Here is a 20,935-nt window from a genome sequence, read left to right on the forward strand (position 1 = left end):
GTGTACGAGTATTAAACTAGAATGCAGATGATGACTCTGTGTCAGAGTGTTATGTCCCTATATTGTCTGGCGTTTTCACACCTATAGTTCGTTTGCTTTGGTCCAAATCAGTTGATGAGTTTGTAAACTTGGAGCGATTTCCCCTTGGTTCGGTTTCGTTGCACACCTGGAAAAATCCAATCACACCAAAATGCCCAAAGAACCGCACCAAGGGGTAAAACCAACTGTAGTGTAATTCAACCAAACTAAATAAGGCAGGTGTGAAACCCTGGGGGGGGGACAGGTGGAAGCAGTTCAAGGGTAAAGTAATTTATTGTTGAACCAAGGAACACCACTAAACAACTGAAAGCGATCTCCACAAAAACCAAAGATTAAAGGTACAATATGTAACTTTTCTGCATTAAAATGTCTAAAAACGACCATACCTATGTTATATATTTTTTTGAGTTGTGTAGTTACACTATCCCAAATGTTTCCATCAAATGGCAAACCCAGAGAAATCTGTTATTTTATTTTCAGACACGTCACGTTTCATTTAGTCGCCTGTCAGTGGCGTCATAACCTTTCACCATCTAGTTACTCGTAACTTCCGTCAAAACATGGGCACCCAGATGCTACGTTCGAGAGTAATTGTAAATCATACAATGTCACAGAAATAAATACTGGTAACTGGTATTTTCTGCCAAAATGCATAATTGTGTGATTAATTACATGCCACTTTGCAACACAGTAATACAGCAGAAACCTTATTTATTGATACATATCAATATTAATCCAGCTTAATGTTACTAATGTATGTGCTGGTTGACAAGTAGCTAACATTAATGCTAGCTAATGCTTGGTGGATAACATCATAGGGTTACAACATCGTTCAACACACTTATAAAGTTATTAGTAGTATGATTGTTTTGACCATGGATAAAAGCAGCACTGCGCTAAACCCACGAATAAGTTCACTAGTAACGTTAACGTTAGCTGTATAGATAGACGATTAAGCTAATGCTAATTTAGCCAGCTAGCACACTCCGCTCTGCCTGCCTCACTCCCCCGGCACAAAGAGACATCATTCGGGATGATAGCTGACAACACAGCCGGTACATGTAGCAATAGCTAGTTACCGTTAGCCCCAGCCGGTGCTTACGACGCTAACGGTAGTTTAATGAAGCGTCGGGAAACAGAGAATATCAGACCCAGGCATCCTAGTCACAACATCGGCCATCCATAATGTTAGCTAGCTAGCTACGTCTCCGTAAACGCTAACAGTGTTTGTACCGAAAATCTCCTCCCTGTCGAGTTTCTCCCCCCTTCGCGTTTAGCTGTATTTACAGTTAGCTAGCTAAATTAACCCGACAACAGGTGTGTTAAGCACCAAAACGAATAGTTAAGATTACAGAAAAGTGAAGGGGGAGATGTTCTGCTGCTGCACAACAGGTATCGAACATCATCGCCATCTCGGAGATTCCCCCTGCAATCCCCACCCACACCCATCTCTCAGCCTCGTTGAGTAGCTAGCTAGCGTTACAACAAACCCCGTCCATCTGGTAAAATCCAAAAGGTGACATTGGCATGTGAAATATATTGTGATAGTGTGGTAAAACCTGCTAACGTTAGCCGCTAATGTTAGCTTGCCAGCTCACTAGCTAACTGGTCAGCCAGCTACCAATACAGATTGAATCAAGAAAAACATAATTATGTTGAGGAAACTGCAGCTATTTTATTAGCATGACATGAATAAATGTTACTAAACGTAATGTGAATAAACTTGAATGGGTAAACTCGTCCGTGAACAGATGCATTCTAATCAACAATAGCGTTTAGCAATAAAAACTCCCATAATTCCACGCAACTTCCCTACGTCATCAAACGTCTGTGTTTACATTCCATTGTTTTGGTTGAGAGACCCCTAGTGGCAGAAAGTTACATATTGTACGTTTAATATTAATCACTAAAAGTAAACTAAAGAGCAAAGTTTTTAACAAAGTAACAAACGATTAGGACTCGGTTAACACATCCTAATAAACACTACAACGCTTCACAGCACAACTGTGTTGGAGCAACAGACACGGCTTCCACTCAGCTGTCTGGCACACTGGCTGCTGAAGCTCGGCGAGGCCACTTATTGCTTCTTCCTGATTATCACAGCTGAGCAGCTTCAGCTCACGGGTGTGACGTCACTGGCAGGGGCGCACACCTGGAGAGGATCAAAGCACAAAACCCAGACACAAAACACCACGGCACGTACAGTAACACAGAGCCTTTCAGTTATGAGTTATAAGATAATGCACACCGTGCAGCCAATCTGAATTGAGTATTCTCTGTGGCCTGGGAATAAAAAGTGTTATTTAATGTTGATGGAAACATTTACAAAAAAAGGAAACTACATAAAATATCAAGTTGTTATCAGTTGTCAATCAAACAAAACTGGTAAATAACTGCAAAGTGTTTTGTGATCCAAAAATCTCAAATCATGGGGAAGATTCACAGATGCTGTACATAAATGTTGAGATAATTAAATAAATGTGTCTGTTTCAGGATGAACTCCCATATTGTTCGTTTCCTGGAGAGGCGGAAGAAGAACCCGTCTAGTTTAAGGAACGGAGCTGCCAATAACGCTGAGCTAGACGATGGATGTGATGCTACCGCTGTTCTACTGAAGAAAGGTGCACTTTATATTTTACAAGGATTCAACAGCTGGACGTGTATATAAGTACTGGGCAGATGGATAAACTGTTGTTTAACCAGGAAATAGTTTCAATACAATACACTAGTTTCTGTTTGTTTACCACTTCAACAAAATAAATACATGTTTAGTAGTGAGCTTTGCAGGGATTGGTCAATGTATTCTTTAATTCGGGACAGAGCCAGGCTAGCTGTTTCCCTCTGCTTCCATTTCTTATGCTAAGCTAAGCTAAATGCCTCCCTGCTGCATTATTATGGATCCCACGTAACTTCTAGCCAAGTTCCGCCCTACGAAGCAGCTCAGTTGGTTGGGGTTAGGCATTGGGGTTAGTAATAAAAGAGCAAGTCAATAAGTGTACAGTAACATAAAGTAACATAGCTACAGTAACACATAAAAACGTTAAGTAGAAGTAAATTAAGATTATTTTATAAAGAGTGTTTCTAAAGATTAAACAAATTCTATTGTAGTGCAGTGTGAACATAATGTGCAGCTTCAACATGAATACAGTATGAATATAAATAAGTACAGTGGGAATATAAGTAGTAGCATAAGCATAAGTGCCTGTGTATATTTTGTAATTACCTGTGTGTGTGTGTGTGTGTGTGTGTGTGTGTGTGTGTGTGTGTGTGTGTGTGTGTCCTGCAGCGAACCACCACAGGAAGCCGTCGGTGCTGATGGTGGACGAGCTGATGTCGGCGTACCCCCACCAGCTGTCCTTCTCCGAGGCGGGCATGAGAATCATGATCACCAGTCATTTCTCCCCGAGAACCCGCCTTACCATGGCTTCCCGCATGCTCATCACCGAGGTCAGGATGCACACAGGCGCACCACAGCTGCACTTTTGATCGAAATAAAGAGAAACAAAACAAATTGCCCTAAAAGAAACAAAGAAAAATTATATTTTTGGTTTCATAATGGCACCCTGTCTGTGCTAACACCACCCAGGATGCAGTTGTTTTTCCTCTGCAGATAGTTACTCAAATTATTTTACTTCATACGTTTGCAGGAACAGCTGCATGCTTGGCCAGTTGTTGTAATGATGACAAACTGCTAGTAATTCATAGTGCTGGGACGGTATGCTTTTGTCCCGATTCAATTCTTTCAACAAAAGTTGAATAATCCACTTCTAGAGACAATATATCATGAGACATTTCTAAAAATTAATTGTTTTCTAAGAAGAATGCATTTATTTCATTTGTAAAGAAGTGGATAACATGGATTTTCTGCATTTTCGGCTTTTGGCACCTAGTAATTCACATCCTACAATGTTTCCATATCAACTGATGACACCTACAGTCAACAGCTCTGCTTCATAGCATCTTAAGATAGTGCTAAAATTAGCTTCACAGACAGGATGAGCTGCTTCATAGGCCTGAATCTTGGACGTCTCAATTGAGAGCTTTAAGGTTACAAGATTAAACCAATAATATCTGACTAAATGTTTAAAGGGAGATTCTGATGACGCTGTTCACCAGCTGTCATTTACACTGCTGAGCTAGCTGTCTGACATTTATGTGATCTTGTCTGTAGAAAAAGATTCACCACTCTGTTGGTCATATATGAACAGCCCACTGCATATCTTTCCAAACATAAAGACATGATACAAAGTGCTGTTTTGTCTTCCACAAAAACTCTTTTGCCAAGCTCAAACAGTGGATGTGCCCATTGTCATGATAGCCGGTGAAATTGCTAGATGCTGGCTTAAACCTTCACTAGCTACAGCTTGTTACAACACTATTTATTACGCAACTTTATAGCTGAAATTCGCAGCTCTTGCAATCAAAGAAATTACTCTTTCAAATTGCATTTTCAAAATAAAAGCGTTAAAGTGTTCAGCCCGAGCGTAAGACATGACACACAACTCAACTTCAAGTGTCACAAAGTGATGACCATTTGCTTTTAGTTTAATTTAAAAGGATTTTATAACTTTTCTGACTGTAAAAGACGAAAGAAATTCCCAGTAAATATAGCGATCTGTTGCCCAAGTCTGAATTTCACATTGATGAATGAAGCTGCTGTATGAAATAAATTGGATCAGGGTGTTCCATCAGTATGTTTGTATGACAAACTGATAGATTTGTATTTTTTTAGTTTGACCTACATTTGTGCATGTCCTTTGGTGGTGTTTTTTATATAGGCCGTTACAGGTTTCTACCACACCCTCACATGTACAGTATTTTTGTATTTCTTCAATGTAATTTGTATTTTATGTTTGGTGAAACACTTAAACTAAACTAACTGTGTGTGTGTGTGTGTGTGTGTGTGTGTGTGTGTGTGTGTGTGTGTGTGTGTGTGTGTGTGTGTGTGTGATACAGAGGCAGCGTCTAATCAACACCCGGACTTTGACCAACGGTGACTCGGATGTTCCAGTGAAAGGAGGAAGTAGGCGGGGCATAGAAAATGGGCTGTCCAAGGCTGAAAGGGGCGTCAGCGTGCGCCGCGATGACCAAGAGGCGGGCAACGAGACAGAGACCGAGGACAATGAGAACAACGAGAACGATGAAGAGGAAGAAGAAGAGGATGGAGAGGGACCCTTGGTACCCTTCCAGTGCCCAGGTACCTGCTAGAGATGCATCTGTGTGTTATTGTAAATTATTTATTTTGCGTCACTTTTGTTTAAAGGTCTCATATTGTAAAAAGAATGTCTTTTTGATTATAAAGCAGGTTGCGGTGCTATATGAATACTGTCAAAGTATCAAAATGACAATCCACAGAGAAATGCACACATCTGTATTCAGAAATTGTGCCATTGAACGTGCCTTCAGGACTGGTTGTGATGTCACAACTATACTTTATATAGGTATAAAGTGCCGCTACAGTAATTCCCCGGCTGCAATGATGGTGCAGAGATTCCGAGAGTGCAGATACAGAAGCCCTAGAAACGCTGACCAATCAGAGCAGACTGGGCTTTTTTGGGAGGGAGGCTTAAAGGGACAGGTGCTAAAATGGAGCGTTTCAGACAGAGGGTGAATACAGGTATTTTCAGACAGACAGTATGAGAACTGTGTGAACCTGAAAATGGCTATAATATGGGACCTTTAAAGAAATAATTCAATGTTTTTGGAAATCCACTTATTTGTTTTCTTTTCTGGAGTGACTCCAGGAAGCTGCACACAGTCACTGCAAGATAAGGTAGCAACACATTACCACCACCAAAACCTACATGTCTATTAGGGCTGTTGGAACGAATTCCGAAAGTCAAATAAACAGTAATAGTAGAACAATAGTAAAAAAATCAATACTATTCGAATGCTGAAATTACTATTCAAATGTGATTGTCTTTTTATAAATAGGTTGGCTAACGTTAGCTAATCTCCCTCTTCTCATGTCACGTCTGATGAACAATAAGTTACGGGAGTGAGAAACACAAGGCATTGTGAGCTAAATTTACTAACGTTACATACAGAGTAACGTTAGTACAGGGGGAGTGACAGGCTGCGGCTGGAAATTGGAAGGATGGGAAATAGTTTTAACGTGACTTTAAAATCGACATCCACCGAGCCAAAATGCTTGTTATGAATAGTTAGCTCGTTCTTGTTTCCTAACTGCGTCGTGAGTTATAGGAGCTTAGCTGGGAGCTTCATGGAGACAGCTAAAGTTTATGTTAGCTGCCCTACAGCTGTCAGAGTTAGCTTTGACTTCATATATTACCTTCTAACAGCTGTATTCTCAGTAACGTGGCAATCTGCAAGAAACAGGTTGCTTTTAAATCACTACAATAGTTGTGACAGCACCGTTTGGCTTAGTTATCAATGCCGTTAGCATCGTGGCCTAACACTATTGTTAGTGTTACTTAGTTTATGACAAATCGTTTCAGCTGTGCTTTCTAACATGATATCATTGTGCTAACTGAGCAACGTTAGCCTTTACAACAGAGCCGCTTCATTACACTTGTTAGATTATGTTTCATTACAGAGTTCTCTGTTGATTTGTGTTTGTCGCTGTGTGCTCATGGTGGAAAATAATGTAAACAGAGAGCGGCGTGCCAGAAATGCAGATAGAGCACATAGATCCCTAGAAGTACTATAGAAGTGCTAATAACTGTACGTTACTACAGCTTTCACAACTGTTGATGCACGGGTCATCCATGTTGGATTTTAGCTCGGGGTACTCCGTGGTTTTCCAAGTTCCGAGCTTGAATCCGAGGTCAGGAGGCGTGTTTCCGACTTTGACATCGGAAAATCCAACTTCCGAGTACAAATGGAACGCACTATATGTCACGGGAGGTAGTTCAGAGAACCCAAGTGCAGAACACAGAGGCAGAGGCTAGTAATGGAACAAGGTATCAAACTGATGATACTTGGAAGAAGAAGAAGAGAATTGGAAGCAGAGTGTTTGTGGCCAGAGGAGAGCAGGGGCTAGGCGAGGAGGAACCAGGGGAAAGGTTGAGGCTGGCAGTCGGAGTCCAAGGCTGAGAGGGGAAATGGCAGAGGGAAGCAAGGCACTGTCACAGTCCAGAGAGCCGGGGAGAGCGGAGCTGATCCAGTGCGGTTTCCAGGCAAAGCAGGAGAGGGACAGAGGCAGGAGTCGGGCGGGGGGGAATGCTGCAGGCAGAGGGAGACCAAACTAGCAAAAGTCCAAACAAGGGTCTGGAACGAGACTGACTATGTAGCTGAGTGAACAACTGGTGGAAATGAAGCCTAGTATTTAAAGCAGAGAAGATAAACAACTCACAACACAGACAGACGGATGGGGAGAAGCTTTTAGCTAGAAGGTAGAGGGGGCAGAAGCAGAGGGTGTGAAAGCAAACAAGATATATATGATTTAGAAGTGGTGGCAGGCATATTGTTGAATGTCAGGCTAGCTGTTTCACCCCGGTTTTAGTCCTAACGCTAAGCTAAGCTAACCATGTCCCGACTTCACCGCCATACACAGACGTGATTGCAAAGAAACAAGCGAGAATAAGCTGAAAAATAATGTGAAAATAATAACAAAAAGTTGATGAAAGTATTAAGTGACTTGATAAATTTGCTGTTATCTGATCATAATTTGATCAAGTTTAACAAAAGTTGGTTCATGTTGGTTTTGAGTGGTATGCACCCCCACTAACCTGGAAAACGGTTTTAAATCAGTAATGTTACTACAGCGTGTCGGAGGAATACACACAGCGGCGAGTCAAAGGCAGAGGGGCCATCACAGCAGCGTGGCTAACGTTAGCTTCTTGTCTCATTTGGGGTCTGATAAACAGTAAATTCATCAACTTCAGTGTCCACAATGCTATTTTCCAATAAACTGTAGCTGTCATATTTCATGGGCGTGAGTGTGGATTTCATGTCGCGGCTTTCGTCGCTGTTTATCACTTATTGAGTGAAGTAGTACTCGCCCTGTTGTTTATTTGGTTGCCATAACTTCACGAGTGATGACGTCCTGTCACTGTTCCAGTTGCTCTGCTCACCCTAGGGGGAGAGAGAGCGGATGACAGTTCGCTTGAGTTCAGTAGAGCAGACGGCGCTACGACTTGATGACTTTTCATAAACAGCTGAAGGAGCGGTGGTGCGCGGTGTACATAGCGGAAACCCTGTTGTGCGTCTGCCCTATTTCTGATACCGTGGCGCTGGAAATTTTACTGTGGCGGACCGCCACTATGCTATCAACATAGAGGAAACACTGTGAATCTTTTTCTTTTTTTTTAAACAGAATACGACAGCAAACTGTTCTTATGGGTGGACATCAGTTTAAATCTGAAATGTGAATGAAATGAAATTAAATGTTAATTACTCTCCTTACGTGTAGGGATTGCAGAGCTTGGTTTTGCTTGTGCATTTGAAAACTAAAAAAGCTAAACACTTAACCGCCCGACTGAAGGTAAAGATGAGAGGCCTACCTTTGTCGTATCTTGCCTATCCTTTCCGCTCTTCTTTTTGGACCAGGTCTGTCTTCGTTCAGGTGTCAAACAGCATCAACATCAAGTTGACAGTTCATTTGTAGACATTTGAAGATGCGGACATAACATCAACACAACTTGTTGGGGAAAACGTCACAACAAATCAGCCAAAGAAACCAAGAGGTGGATTATGACGTGACATAGTATAAGAGGGCATAATAATCTGTCTTTTTCCCCTGCCTCCATGTACCTGAGCCATGACACTGTGTCTTCTATCTTGTGTGTTTGCAGCTGGTGTGTTTAACAAGCTTAAGTGGCTGGTGGCCTGGCCTCTGTGCCTGCTGCTCTACTTCACCGTCCCCAACTGTGCCAAGCCTCGCTGGGAAAACTACTTCATGCTATCCTTCTTCTGCTCCACCCTGTGGATCGCCGCCTTCTCCTACATCATGGTCTGGATGGTGAGAGACTGGGAAGAGGGGAAGGCAAACTGGCATAGATGGGGATAAAAACACACATGCTCAGTGATATGATGTTCTGCCATAGCCTGTGTGATTTTATACATTTACATTTGTTTTAAATCTTTAATGTTGTGTGTAGCAATTAACCTGTGAAATTAACAATCCCTTAGCCATATAAAAAAAATTAAATTAATAAACGATTGGCTGGAATGGAAAGAAAAAGAAAACCAAACTGGAGCCGGGAGGAAGGTGTGCTGGTGGTGGAGGAGGTACATTAGTGAAAACATGAAAAAAGGGCAATTTAGTAGCACATTTTTGCCTCGCATTTCCAGACATATCCACACAGATACATTCCTTGATAGGTGAGAAAAAAACGCTCTGGGTTGTTTGCATTTCTTTGAACCAATCACAATCTCGCTAAGCTCCAGACGCAGTGACGGGGGCTCTGCAAAATAGTCTCAGGAAGGAACTTCTTTTGGTGGAACATTTGCACACAGCAAACGATAACGCCACATACAATATTAAATGAAGTTAACTGTTGACACAATACAGTAATGTGAGCTAGTTAAATTAGCTAGATATACATGGTTAAACATAATTTGTTCTTACCAGTGTATTGCTGTGTGTACTTCATCCACAGCAATTCCACCAATCGGTCCTAAAATAAGTAGCTGAAATAAAGCAACTGAATGTTGCTGATTCAAGATCCAAATACATGTCCAGTGTTATGCCTAGGTTTGTGGAAGACTTAGGTGTACGTATTTGGCGGGGGTTATGGGGTCCTTCCTCAGAACATGTTACTATTTTCAATAAAAAAAAAAGAAGCTATTTCACATTTCGGAGCACAATTATTACCATATCTGCGTCTAAAAACGTTGGAAAAGCTCAAACAGGTAAATAACAATTAAAAAAGGTTAAAGACCAAACTTGCTAACAAACCTAAAACCATATGATTTTAGGGGAAACCCTGCACGTCTAAAATTCAAAAAGCATTCATCCAACCAACTTCGCACATGGCAGGTGTATTGCTGTGGACCGACGAAGTGTAGTGTTGAGAGTGAAGTAGTAACTGCGGCTGTGGCTCAGGAGGTAGAGCAGTAGAGGTTGAGCACTGAACCCCAGGTTGCTCCTGATGAGGAGGCCAGTGCCTTGCATGGCAGCTGCGCCACCATTGATTCATGTGGATGGATGAATGAGAGGCAAATTGTAAAGCGATTCGTCCGGTAAGGAAGAAAAGGCGCTATATAAATGCAGTACATTTACCACTGGATGAGTGGTTCTCACTTTGAATAGGCACGCCACCCAACAACGCTGCAAGCAGCAATACTGGGAACCAAGCAATCGGCCCCTTCCAAACAGACATCGCTCCAAGCGGGTACTGCACTAGTTTTAGCAATTTAGGGTTCAGTATCTTGCAACATGTAGACTGCAGAGGCAAGGGAATCAACCACCGACCTTCCGATTGGTGGACAACAACTCTACCTCCTGAGCCACAGAAATAGTAAAGCTAGCTTTTTACCTTAACACAAACACCAGCCTCCTGGGTGCAAGTCCTGTGTTTAACCCATTCATCCACCACAACGAGCATTGGTGGCATTTTCTGTTCCAAGCCCATCTCAAGCTGTCTCATCTTTCTCCTATCTCTCTAACACAAAGACAACTGCCAAAATACAAGCAGTAATGGTCTGTCTCTGTCTCTCTTTGTCTGTGCGTCAGGTAACAGTGATAGGCTTCACACTCGGTATCCCTGATGTCATCATGGGCATCACCTTCCTGGCAGCCGGCACCAGCGTCCCTGATTGCATGGCCAGCCTGATAGTGGCACGACAAGGTAATCACACACACAAACACACAACACGACGACAGGTTACCAAGCTGTCATTTAACACAAACACACACACACACACACACACACACACACACACACACACACTTACGGCCCGAGGGAGGCCAAACAATAGAATCAAAGTGAGGCCGCTGTTAAAGAGCCAGAGAGGGGAGGAGATGGCTGGGGAGGATGTGTGTGTGTGTGTGTGTGTGTGTGTGTGTGTGTGTGTGTGTGTGTGTGTGTGTGTGTAGGCACGTCATCTTTTTCTGCTGTCCCTCTTCCGTCCCTGTGGTGAGACTGTAAAGAATGGGGGGGTGATGAGGGAAGACAGCCCGACAGGGTCCCTACCTCCATCCTTTCATCTGTGTTTATTCTTGCTCCTGTCATCAAATATTTAAACGGCTCTGTCTGACTGCTCGCTGGGAGACACACACTCGCCACCGCAGTTTAACCGTCCGTCCTTCGTTTTGTAACTGCTGTCGCTTCTCCGCTTCGTTGTTTCTGTGGGACGTCAGTCAGACAGATAGTTCCACTGATCTCGCCCATATCCACCTACCTCTGTCCCGACGTGTCGCAGCACCCCCCCCACCACCACCACCCCACCCCTCCCCACCCCACGCCCCCAGTGTCACTTCCTGTCGCCTCGTTGCCCACTCACTCACTTTTCCTTTCATGCTGTCTTTCTTCTCCTTTCCTGTTCCATCTGTTTCTTCTGCTTTACAACTCCATCTTTGTTCAGGAATGGGAGACATGGCAGTGTCCAACTCCATCGGCAGTAACGTGTTTGACATCTTGGTGGGGCTTGGTCTCCCCTGGGCCCTGCAGACGCTGGCTATCAACTACGGCTCTGATGTAAGTAGCACACTCCTCAATGTACATCACACTACTTCTTCTCAGGTTAACAGCCACAGATGTCATACACATCTTACTGAAATCAGAAACTAAAAAAAAGTTTTGGCCTGTTGAAACTAGCTAAATACCAAAGTTCAACTGTGGTGGTCACACCCCTGCTAATGAGTCAAACAAAGCTGGTGATAGCTCAGCAATAGAAACTCATAGTGCGTTCCATTTGTACTCGGAGGTCCGAGGTCAAAGTCGGAAACATGCCCCCCCTGAACTCGGATTTCCGAGTTGGGAAGTCAGACAACCTTGCAGTACCCCGAGCTCAAAATCCAACATGGATGCTCCATGCATCAACAGTAGTGAAAGCTGTAGTAACATACAGGTACACACAGTCCTGTCCTTCTTCTATCTGTAGACATGTTGTTACGCTGTTTGTATGCACAAAAAACAGCGTAATGCGTTGTTATTAACTGGTATTGCTAACAATGGCTAACCTGGCTAGAGCTAAGTACATCTAACTGAAAGTTAGACAAGATCCTAGCACACACAATTCTAGGTAAAAAAAACAGCACAAACAAAGCAGTCAACGTAACCTAAGACGGCAGACACAGTGACAGTCAAGCAGAGAAGCCTGTTACAGAAAGTACTCAGCCTAGATTCACACAGTCTAGCAGTAAGTCTCCTCCCAAGTTAAATGCACATGGAAAAGTCACTTAATGTCGCTAGATGACATCATGTGCTAATGAGCATATGTGTGACGTCATCACGTGGTATTTGCACCCTGTCTAGTGTCAGCCAGTGTCAGTTCTTCCACAGTATTTAATAAACCAAATTCCCAATAAAGCTGTTCTCATTCACATTCAAGGATTTTGATTATTAGCCAACATGTCTAAACCATCCGAGGTAGACTGACCATGAGCTCCGAGGTTGTGTAACAGCCTTGTTTTAAAGGTACACTGTGTAGGAATTTCTCCCATCTAGCGGTGAAATTGTATTTTGCATTCAAACGAATAGTGCTCTCTAGCGCCTACGCCTAACTACGGTAGCCGTTATGTACCAAGAAGCTATGAAAACATGTCTTCCAATTTTCGCTTTTTTGGCCACGAGGATTCTTTCTCCTGTGGCTCGGCATAAGTATGACCCTCCATTCTGAACTAAAATGCAGTGCAGGCTTTGAAATTTTTCGGGGCAGTGACAAGCGCCTCTCACTGATCTCCTTCTCCGTTTCAGCTGGTTTCAGTCACGTGGCGCTGGCTCTGAACGAAAACGAGTTGTGGATTAGCTAGACAGGTAGGCTAGTGCTCTATGTCCCTCTCAGCGATGATAGTTTTTCAAAATGGCGGAACGACATGGAAGCCTCCTTGGACTAGCCCGTCCAATGTAAATACAGATAAGAAATTCTTCGCTTACGAGAATAAGTCACATAATTGGCAGAGGTAATTTTACACCAATGAGGACATATTTATGAATGAAGACATTGATTTTAGCTACTAAAATACTTAAGACACTACACAGTGTACCTTTAAGAAAAACAGCTTTTATTTGCGATCTCATGGATTAATACACTACCCACAATCCTAAGCTTAATAGCAATGTCTCTGATTGGTGGAACTCGCGGTTACAATGGAAATGTTTAGCGCACCGCGAACGGCTAGAGCGAGCTGCCACCATTAAAGTCTATGATCATTTCTGTAACACAGTATTTTTTGTCGTTTTCAAAATGCTATTTTGCGCCAAATCAAATGTTTCATGGTCACGATTCATCTCGTAGCTGGTTAGCTTGGTTCCAGGCTCAAAACTCTTTATATAAGCATTTAATGAAACGTCAATGGAGATACTGAACAGGGAAAAACACTTCTGGAACCAGAGTCAAAAAAGTGGGGGGTCACTGTTGAGCTCTATAGTAGGGCTGCAACTAATGATTATTTTGGTGGTTTTAACGATTATTTTTGTCACGCCCTCGATCACTGCTCACCTGCTCAAGTCTACACCTGTGAATGTCACCTAGTTGTCATGAGCTCAAGACACTCACAAAGCACTATTTGTTTTTACGAGGTAAGATTTATACACTTAGCAGCCTATATGGATTTTATTTTATTTTTTTCAAAGAAGTAACCTCTCTCGCTAGGGCTGCACAATTCATTGAATTTTAACCACGATCACGATTTTGGATCCCACGATCAAATTCACGTTATCGAGCGATATTTAAAATGCGTCATTCCGTTCATAGAACGCTCCATATCAAAGTTTTTTTTTCCCAAAGCTCCGTAAACCATTCTCTGATCACGTGCCTCCATGAGCCAATCAGAGTTGTTCCCTGCACCGCGCAGCTTAGTTTAGATGTAGACAGTCACAGAGGACAGAGTAACGTCAGGAAAATTCCACAACAGATAGTAGTCGTCATAAGTCGTCATGAGGTTTACCAGTTTACCAGTAAACGCAACGTTTTGTCCCGTCTGTGTTGTTTTTCAGACAACAGCAGTGACCACTGCTAGTTTGTGTCTTTTAGCTCATAGCTTTAGTGTTCTACAGTGAAATACAGTCACACTACACCGTTTAGCCGTCTTGTGTTTAATCCAGTTACTACTGTAGCTAATGGTAGGCTAACGTTACCTGCTGTGTGTTATTAGTGTTTACTAGCGTCACATGCAACGATGTTTCTGTTGTCTCTAACGTCTGTTTTGGAGCATCAGAGCGCAATGTAGACATTTAAGTGGCACCATAATCCACGTTGCTATTTTGTCCGGTAGATCCCGGGCACCGGTGCCAATTTTAACATGTGCCGTTAACGTGAACAGAAAATTGCGTTGCCTGTATTTTTTCACGGCAAACTCACATGTGTGGAAAGCGGTCACACAACAGCTGAAATGGCATACTCCTTCATAGTATCCTTCAACAAAGGAGGAATGTAGTACAATATGTATGTGAAAGCAGTTATAATTAATGTGACAATAACAACTGTTTTGGTTAAAATCAACAAATAATCGTGATAATTAATCGTGATCTCAATATTGATCAAAATAATCGTGATTATCATTTTGGCCATAATCGTGCAGCCCTATCTCTCGCCCAACGCATGAGGCAAATGTTGCGGTCGATTTTTTGACGAGACCGAATACTACAGCACTGCCGAGGTCTATCAACACAGCTCTGCCGACCGGAAGTGCAGGAAAGCGGGGTTAAGACCGTAAACAAAGAGAGGAGGGATAATGTTAGGCTAAGGCTAACCCTAACCCCGGACTGTTGAGTAACTGAAGTCGTACATCGGAATGGGAAAGAATTCCACCTACAAAGCTTTAACAATTAGTGTCCTCAGTTCCCAAACGCTTATTGAGTGTTGTTAAAAGGAAAGGTGATGTAACATACTGGTAAACATGCCCCTGTCCGGGCTTTTTTGGAACGTGTTGCAGGCATCAAATTCAAAATGAGCGAATATTTGCAAAAAAACAATAGTTTATCAGTTTGAACATTAAATATTCTTTCTTTCTAGTGTATTCAATTGAATATAGGTTGAAAAGGATTTGTAAATCATTGTATTCTGTTTTTATTTACGTTTTACACAACATCCCAACTTCATTGGATTTAGGTCACTTGAGGGGGGACTATTTTTGTGTTCCCTCGCAATATGTTTTGAAATGAAAAGATAATGTGCGAAGTCAGAACCAACACTAAATTATCAATGAATCTGCAGCTCCCCAGTGCTTTACGGTGCTGTTAGAATGCATTGATTTTGCCACAAAATGTTAAATCATTTAAATTCCTGCTGTGTGTCCAGGCCACAGGAAAAATGTTCATTTAAGATCATTCCAAAAGTTAGTTTTGTTCTTTTTCTACTTGTCTTCAAAGTGATGTACTACTGTGGTACTAATGTCTCACACATGATCTTGTTGCAGATCAAACTGAACAGTAAAGGACTGATCTTCTCTGTGGGGCTCCTGCTGGCATCTGTGTTTATGACTGTGAGTATATACGACAGCATGTCTTATCACTAGGGATGTAGGGATTCGATATGATTCACGATTTTAAGTTCACGATATGATTTTCTCACGATTTAATTTAACAGAATGAGCACTAGGCCACAAATGACTGAAAAATATTCCTTTATGTATATATAAACTGCAAAACAACAGATGTGTCTTCTTATCAAAAGTGACACTGATGAAATTGTATTAAATGCAATTTCAGTGCAGATAACACAAATGAAATTAAAGAAATTCTAATTTGATTTTTTAAAACAAATCCCACATTCAAATAACTAAATAAAGAAACTGAGAAGACGTAGGGACGGCTGAAGTCAAACAAGTGAAATCAAAAGTAGATTACGCCCTAGGCAGTTTAAAATTGCAACATTGCGATTTTAATTTCTCAATAATATATATCTTTAATAATATCTTTAAAAATCTCAACCGGTTGTAATATTTAAACATTTATCGATTTATAACGGATTCATGATGCATCGTTACATCCCTACTTATCACTAATTCCTTTGACAGATTTCTGACTTCTTTCCATGTGTTTGTCTCAATCTGTCTATTGATCTGTTTACCTGCCTGTTTCTTCACCCACATTCCTGTCTGTCTGTCTCTCTGTCTGTCCGTCTCTCTGCCCGCCTGTCTGTCCGTCTCTCTGTCTGTCTGTCCATCTCTCTGTCTGTATCTCTGTCCGTCCGTCTGTCTATCCGTCTCCCTGTCTGTCTCTCTGTCTGTCTGTCTCTCTGCCCGCCTGTCCGTCTCTCTCTGTCTGTATTTCTGTCCGTCCGTCCGTCTGTCTGTCTGTCTGTCTCTCTCTCTCTCTCTCTCTCTCTCTCTCTCTGTCTGTCTCTCTGTCCATCCCTCTGTCTGTCTGTCTGTCTGTCCAGGTCCTGGGAGTTCACCTAAACAAGTGGACGTTGGACAAGCGCCTGGGTTTCATGTGTCTCCTCCTCTACTCCATCTTCCTGTGTTTCTCCTGCCTCATCGAATACAACATCTTCACCTTTGTCAACCTGCCAACCTGCCGGGATGACTGAGACACACACACACACACACGCACACACACGCACACAAATAAACGTGTGCACACACTCACACTAAAAGTGGTGTTTGCAAGGAATTCTAAGTGAAGTTAAGTATAGAATGAGAGCCAGAAAGTATCATTCTGAATCTAACAGCAAGAATTATTTGCAAACACCGTTTGACACAGGTCTGATTCACACTCACACACACTGTTTCCTGCTTTTATTCTCATCTATGAGAAGGCGTCCCACTCTGCTACTCTTTTTCTGATGCCTGTCTTTCTGCTCGGTGCAATATGGAGCTGCTCAGATGTTTGCTCACGATCAATCAGAGTGCAGGATTAAGTTTCAGGAGCAGAGATGGAAATGACTGACTCGTTACAAACCCTCACGCAGGACAGCACAGAGGACAACAGCCACAACAACAAAAACTCTCTGTCCGACTACTGCTTGCTTCTGACGTGAGGACCTTTTCTTTTGAAATTTCCCCGTATTAGTGTGAAAGTAGTCATGTTTTCTAGCTGCTAATCTTTCCTGAGAGGAAAGGCAGGTCTTTTAGATCTACTAGTTGAGAGTAATAACTATAAAAGCAATGATGTAAATGGGTGGGAGGGTGTAGGTTAGCTCTGTGATGCAGATAATGTCGTCTAAACATTACAAACAGGGTGCGATTTGTGAAAAAAGCAGGGGAAGGCGGGTTTGATCGAGCAAAACAAAACAAAACATGCAAGAATGAAATCCCCCTTTCAATACCATGGATATAGTGTCACTAGGCTAGCCATGCCAGAACACTTAAATATGCACTGCAATATCCAATGGAAAATAATCTCATATGAAATAGCACAACCTGGTGTAAACATAAAACACAGCGCTTTCAAGCCGAAGAGCGGAATTCACTTTGCCGCAAAAGTACATAGCTTCTGCTAAATTATTTTTTAGCCTCTAACACCCCCCCCCCGGTAACCGGCAAATCGCACCCTGATTACAAACAAACATTACATTTATTTCATTAACACAATTCTTCAGGCAAAGAGTACCATCTGTTATGCTGAGCACATTTTTCAAACGCCATTATCTAGACTATTTAGATTCCCATTATGTGGGACACAGCTATTGTTTTTGCTTTTGTTTAGAACATTTTAAGACAGCTACACAACTTGGGGGAAAAAAATACCTGAAAATACCCCCCTGACACACACACAAAACCAGGGCATTATCCACTCACCTTTTTATAAATTAAATTCAATAGCATCACCTCTGTAGCTTCTATGTTTTGTACTGGAAGGGAATTAGCTTTGTGGAAAGTTCTTTTCTTTTCTTTCTGTAAATAGTACACCTCTGTAAATACTCCCCCAGATGTCATATTTATTATTTATTCATGTCATACGCACATTTCTCCTCTGGAGGTCACAAAACACCAGGGCAGGTTTTTATTTTTATGGACCCCGGGTTGAGGAAATCTACACCTAAGATGTTTTTCACAAGACCACTCATGTCCAAACAATCACAATTTCCTCTGAAGGTATTTGTCTTGTTGATTTCATTAATGAACTTGATTTTGTGTGTGTGTGTGTGTGTGTGTGTGTGTGTGTGTGTGTGTGTGTGTGTGTGTGTGTGTGTGTGTGTGTGTGTTAAAAACAGAATTCAACCTTGCACTGAAGAGCTTAAACTAGCTTCACAGGGAGACTGTGAGTGTTTCTCCTCCCAACGCGTGCTGATTATAGGGATAGCTTCCTTGTAAAATGAAGCAGGTCTGTATGAAATTATAATGTTGAGGTTTTAAGAAAGCAAATGTTATGTTTTGGGGGGGGGGGGATTGTTGTGGAGAGGTGTAATAGTGTGTGCTGCCACCTATGGGACAGAAAATAATGAGCTGCTGTTTTTTTCTCTCAACCAAATAGACTCAGAACAGTGGTGGCATTACTTAAAACAACTGGGGAGCAAGTTGGACGAGGTATTTCCTCTGTGTTTGGATGGATGTTCTGTCCCAAAAAAGGAAGTGAGATTTTAATGAAGTGGTAGTGTTGTACGAGTAGAGTAAAGATGCAATATAAAGCATCAGGACTTTTATCCCAGCTTTATCCCAATACGTTGGGGTTTTGACTTTTTTGTTTGTATTTTGTAATACCTAATGTCTAGATTTGTCCAGATATGGTAGGTTTGTGGTAAATTGAGATAGGTATTCCTACTAGTTTTTAGAGCATGTACAACGTGGTTCGTGAACCCCTACGGGGGAATTTTTATTCCGCTACAGGAGTCAAGGCACAACGCCAGCGAAGTCACACTATTCCTCAAAGACTTCCACCACAGAAATGACAAACACTTTGTCTGTCAGAGCCTGTTGGTTCTCACAGTATCCATCAAAATGTCAACTTTTCTTCCAGATAAATTCATTTCAAATGTCGAGTGCTCTACTCAGTTTATATATATTTTTATGGAAGGCAATTGCTAAAATACACAACTAAGTCTGATTTGTTTCAGGGACACTTTTAATTTATTGATCAGAAATGTAAAATATAAAATCTGAGATATAGTATCTTTCGAATGTACAAATAATTGTTTTTTTGTTTATATATATATATCGTCCATATTTAATTATTTCAGAGACACAGGCAGAGTACTCTGTGCTATGACCGGAAAACAGGGTTTAAATGTGTTTTGAATCTTATGTAATGCAATAACTATGAGCTTACGGATGTGTAAATATGCTGCTTTAAAGATCAAAGAGAAATTTATAATAGATTTTAACATGATGTATTCATATTGTCGATAATGTCTGTCAAAATGTGACACTGTTACAGAATTATTTATGGAACTATTTATCAATCACTATACAAACAATCAAAACAGGACTGTTATTAACAAACGGAGCCCTACAGCTCTAAACATCAGCATAGTCGGTTCGCACACAAATTACTGGCAGGCTAAATTGGTAATCAGATTACTGGTAGGCTGAAGTGTTTAAATCATTATCAAAGACTGTAGATTCTAGTTACCTGAAGGGAGATATTTACAGTCTGAGGGAAGCATTTTTGCATGCCACAGCTTTTAAATATTGATTTTATAAGTCCAATCATTTCTTAATAATTGAGTCGAGAACTTCCCTAAAAGAAGAGTGCAATATGGTGCTAATTGTAGGGAAAATAGCGAGAATATTTTGAGCCGTATACAAAGTACGTAACTCATTTACTTGAAAGAACCTGGAAATTGTTATAGTTGTGTTGAGTTTATAAGCAACTGCTGATTTCTAGAGGAATTACATGGAAGCCCATTTCCACCAGAAAATAATCATTAGTCAGTTATGAAATGCTGAGTCGAAAGTTTGACTTGGTAAGTCAAAATGATGAGAATGCAAGTCATAACTTTAACTTTTAAGCCAAATAATGAAATACTAAGTTAAAAGTATTGATATATGTTTAACTCTTACATCATTTTGACTTTGATAAGTATCTCATTATTTCACCTTACTATCTCATAGGTCAATTTTAAAATCGCACAATTTTATTTTGAATCAATTATATTTGATTTTTTGAATCATAGTTTTGACTTATCCTTGACGTATCTTGAAATGTTGAATCATCACGACTTATTTTATATTCGTCATTTCTAACATTTCTTTCTTTTTCTTGCGGAAAAAAATGGGCTTCCATAAATTCTCTGAAAGAACTGAATTAATGAATGGAAACCCAGACAGAGATCCATTAAATCCAAGTAAATATTCCTTTATAATAGGAACCTTCATTTTATCAATTGACTTGACAATTGAATATGACATTAAGAAGTGGATCTTTATGCATGTGTATTGTAGCATTCCTGGCTCGAACCAATAGAGTCACGCCCACCGGGGGGGAACAACTCTCCGCTCTCCATTGACTTGTATTGCAGGAGGAAGGTTCCTCCTGTTAATTTCAACTGCTAGCAAACAACAGAAAAATGCCTAAAAGCTGCTGTGTGGTGATATTCACTACCAACAGGGTAAATAACCCATGACTTAAGTTTTTATAAGCTGCCCACCTGAAAAACTGAGCTTTTATGAAGTCAAAAGTGGATACAGACGTGAGGAATCAGCAGGAAGAATGGGGAGACAGTGGGATCATGACACTAAGCTAACTTTATGTCTGATGTTATGTTTGCAGCAAGCATTTTGTTATCAAGTCAAATAGCCAAATGTCAGTTTTAGCCTAACTATACGTCTGTGAATTAAGCTAAAGCATTTTGTTACCAAGACATACATCCAAATGTCTGTAAGTTAAGCTAACACACATAACGTCAGACATAACGTCCTTTACATTGTTGGTAGTGAATATCA

The 20,935-nt window shown here is 41.3% G+C and overlaps 1 protein-coding gene across 1 annotated transcript in view; it reads left to right on the forward strand.

The window, feature by feature from the left end:
- The window catches only part of LOC144532690 (sodium/potassium/calcium exchanger 3-like), a 133,335-nt gene extending 112,811 nt beyond the window's left edge, over nucleotides 1-20,524 (forward strand). The window contains exons 10-17 of the mRNA XM_078273597.1: nucleotides 2,533-2,660; nucleotides 3,326-3,486; nucleotides 4,996-5,236; nucleotides 8,796-8,962; nucleotides 10,679-10,793; nucleotides 11,530-11,642; nucleotides 15,527-15,592; nucleotides 16,492-20,524. Coding sequence (XP_078129723.1) covers nucleotides 2,533-2,660; nucleotides 3,326-3,486; nucleotides 4,996-5,236; nucleotides 8,796-8,962; nucleotides 10,679-10,793; nucleotides 11,530-11,642; nucleotides 15,527-15,592; nucleotides 16,492-16,641 — 1,141 coding nt within the window. The 3' untranslated portion in view covers nucleotides 16,642-20,524. The remainder of the gene's footprint in view (nucleotides 1-2,532; nucleotides 2,661-3,325; nucleotides 3,487-4,995; nucleotides 5,237-8,795; nucleotides 8,963-10,678; nucleotides 10,794-11,529; nucleotides 11,643-15,526; nucleotides 15,593-16,491) is intronic.
- The last annotated feature ends 411 nt before the right edge of the window (nucleotides 20,525-20,935 follow it).

The sequence above is a fragment of the Sander vitreus genome, chromosome 17 (assembly GCF_031162955.1).
Source record: "Sander vitreus isolate 19-12246 chromosome 17, sanVit1, whole genome shotgun sequence".
NCBI classification, from domain to species: Eukaryota; Metazoa; Chordata; class Actinopteri; order Perciformes; family Percidae; genus Sander; species Sander vitreus.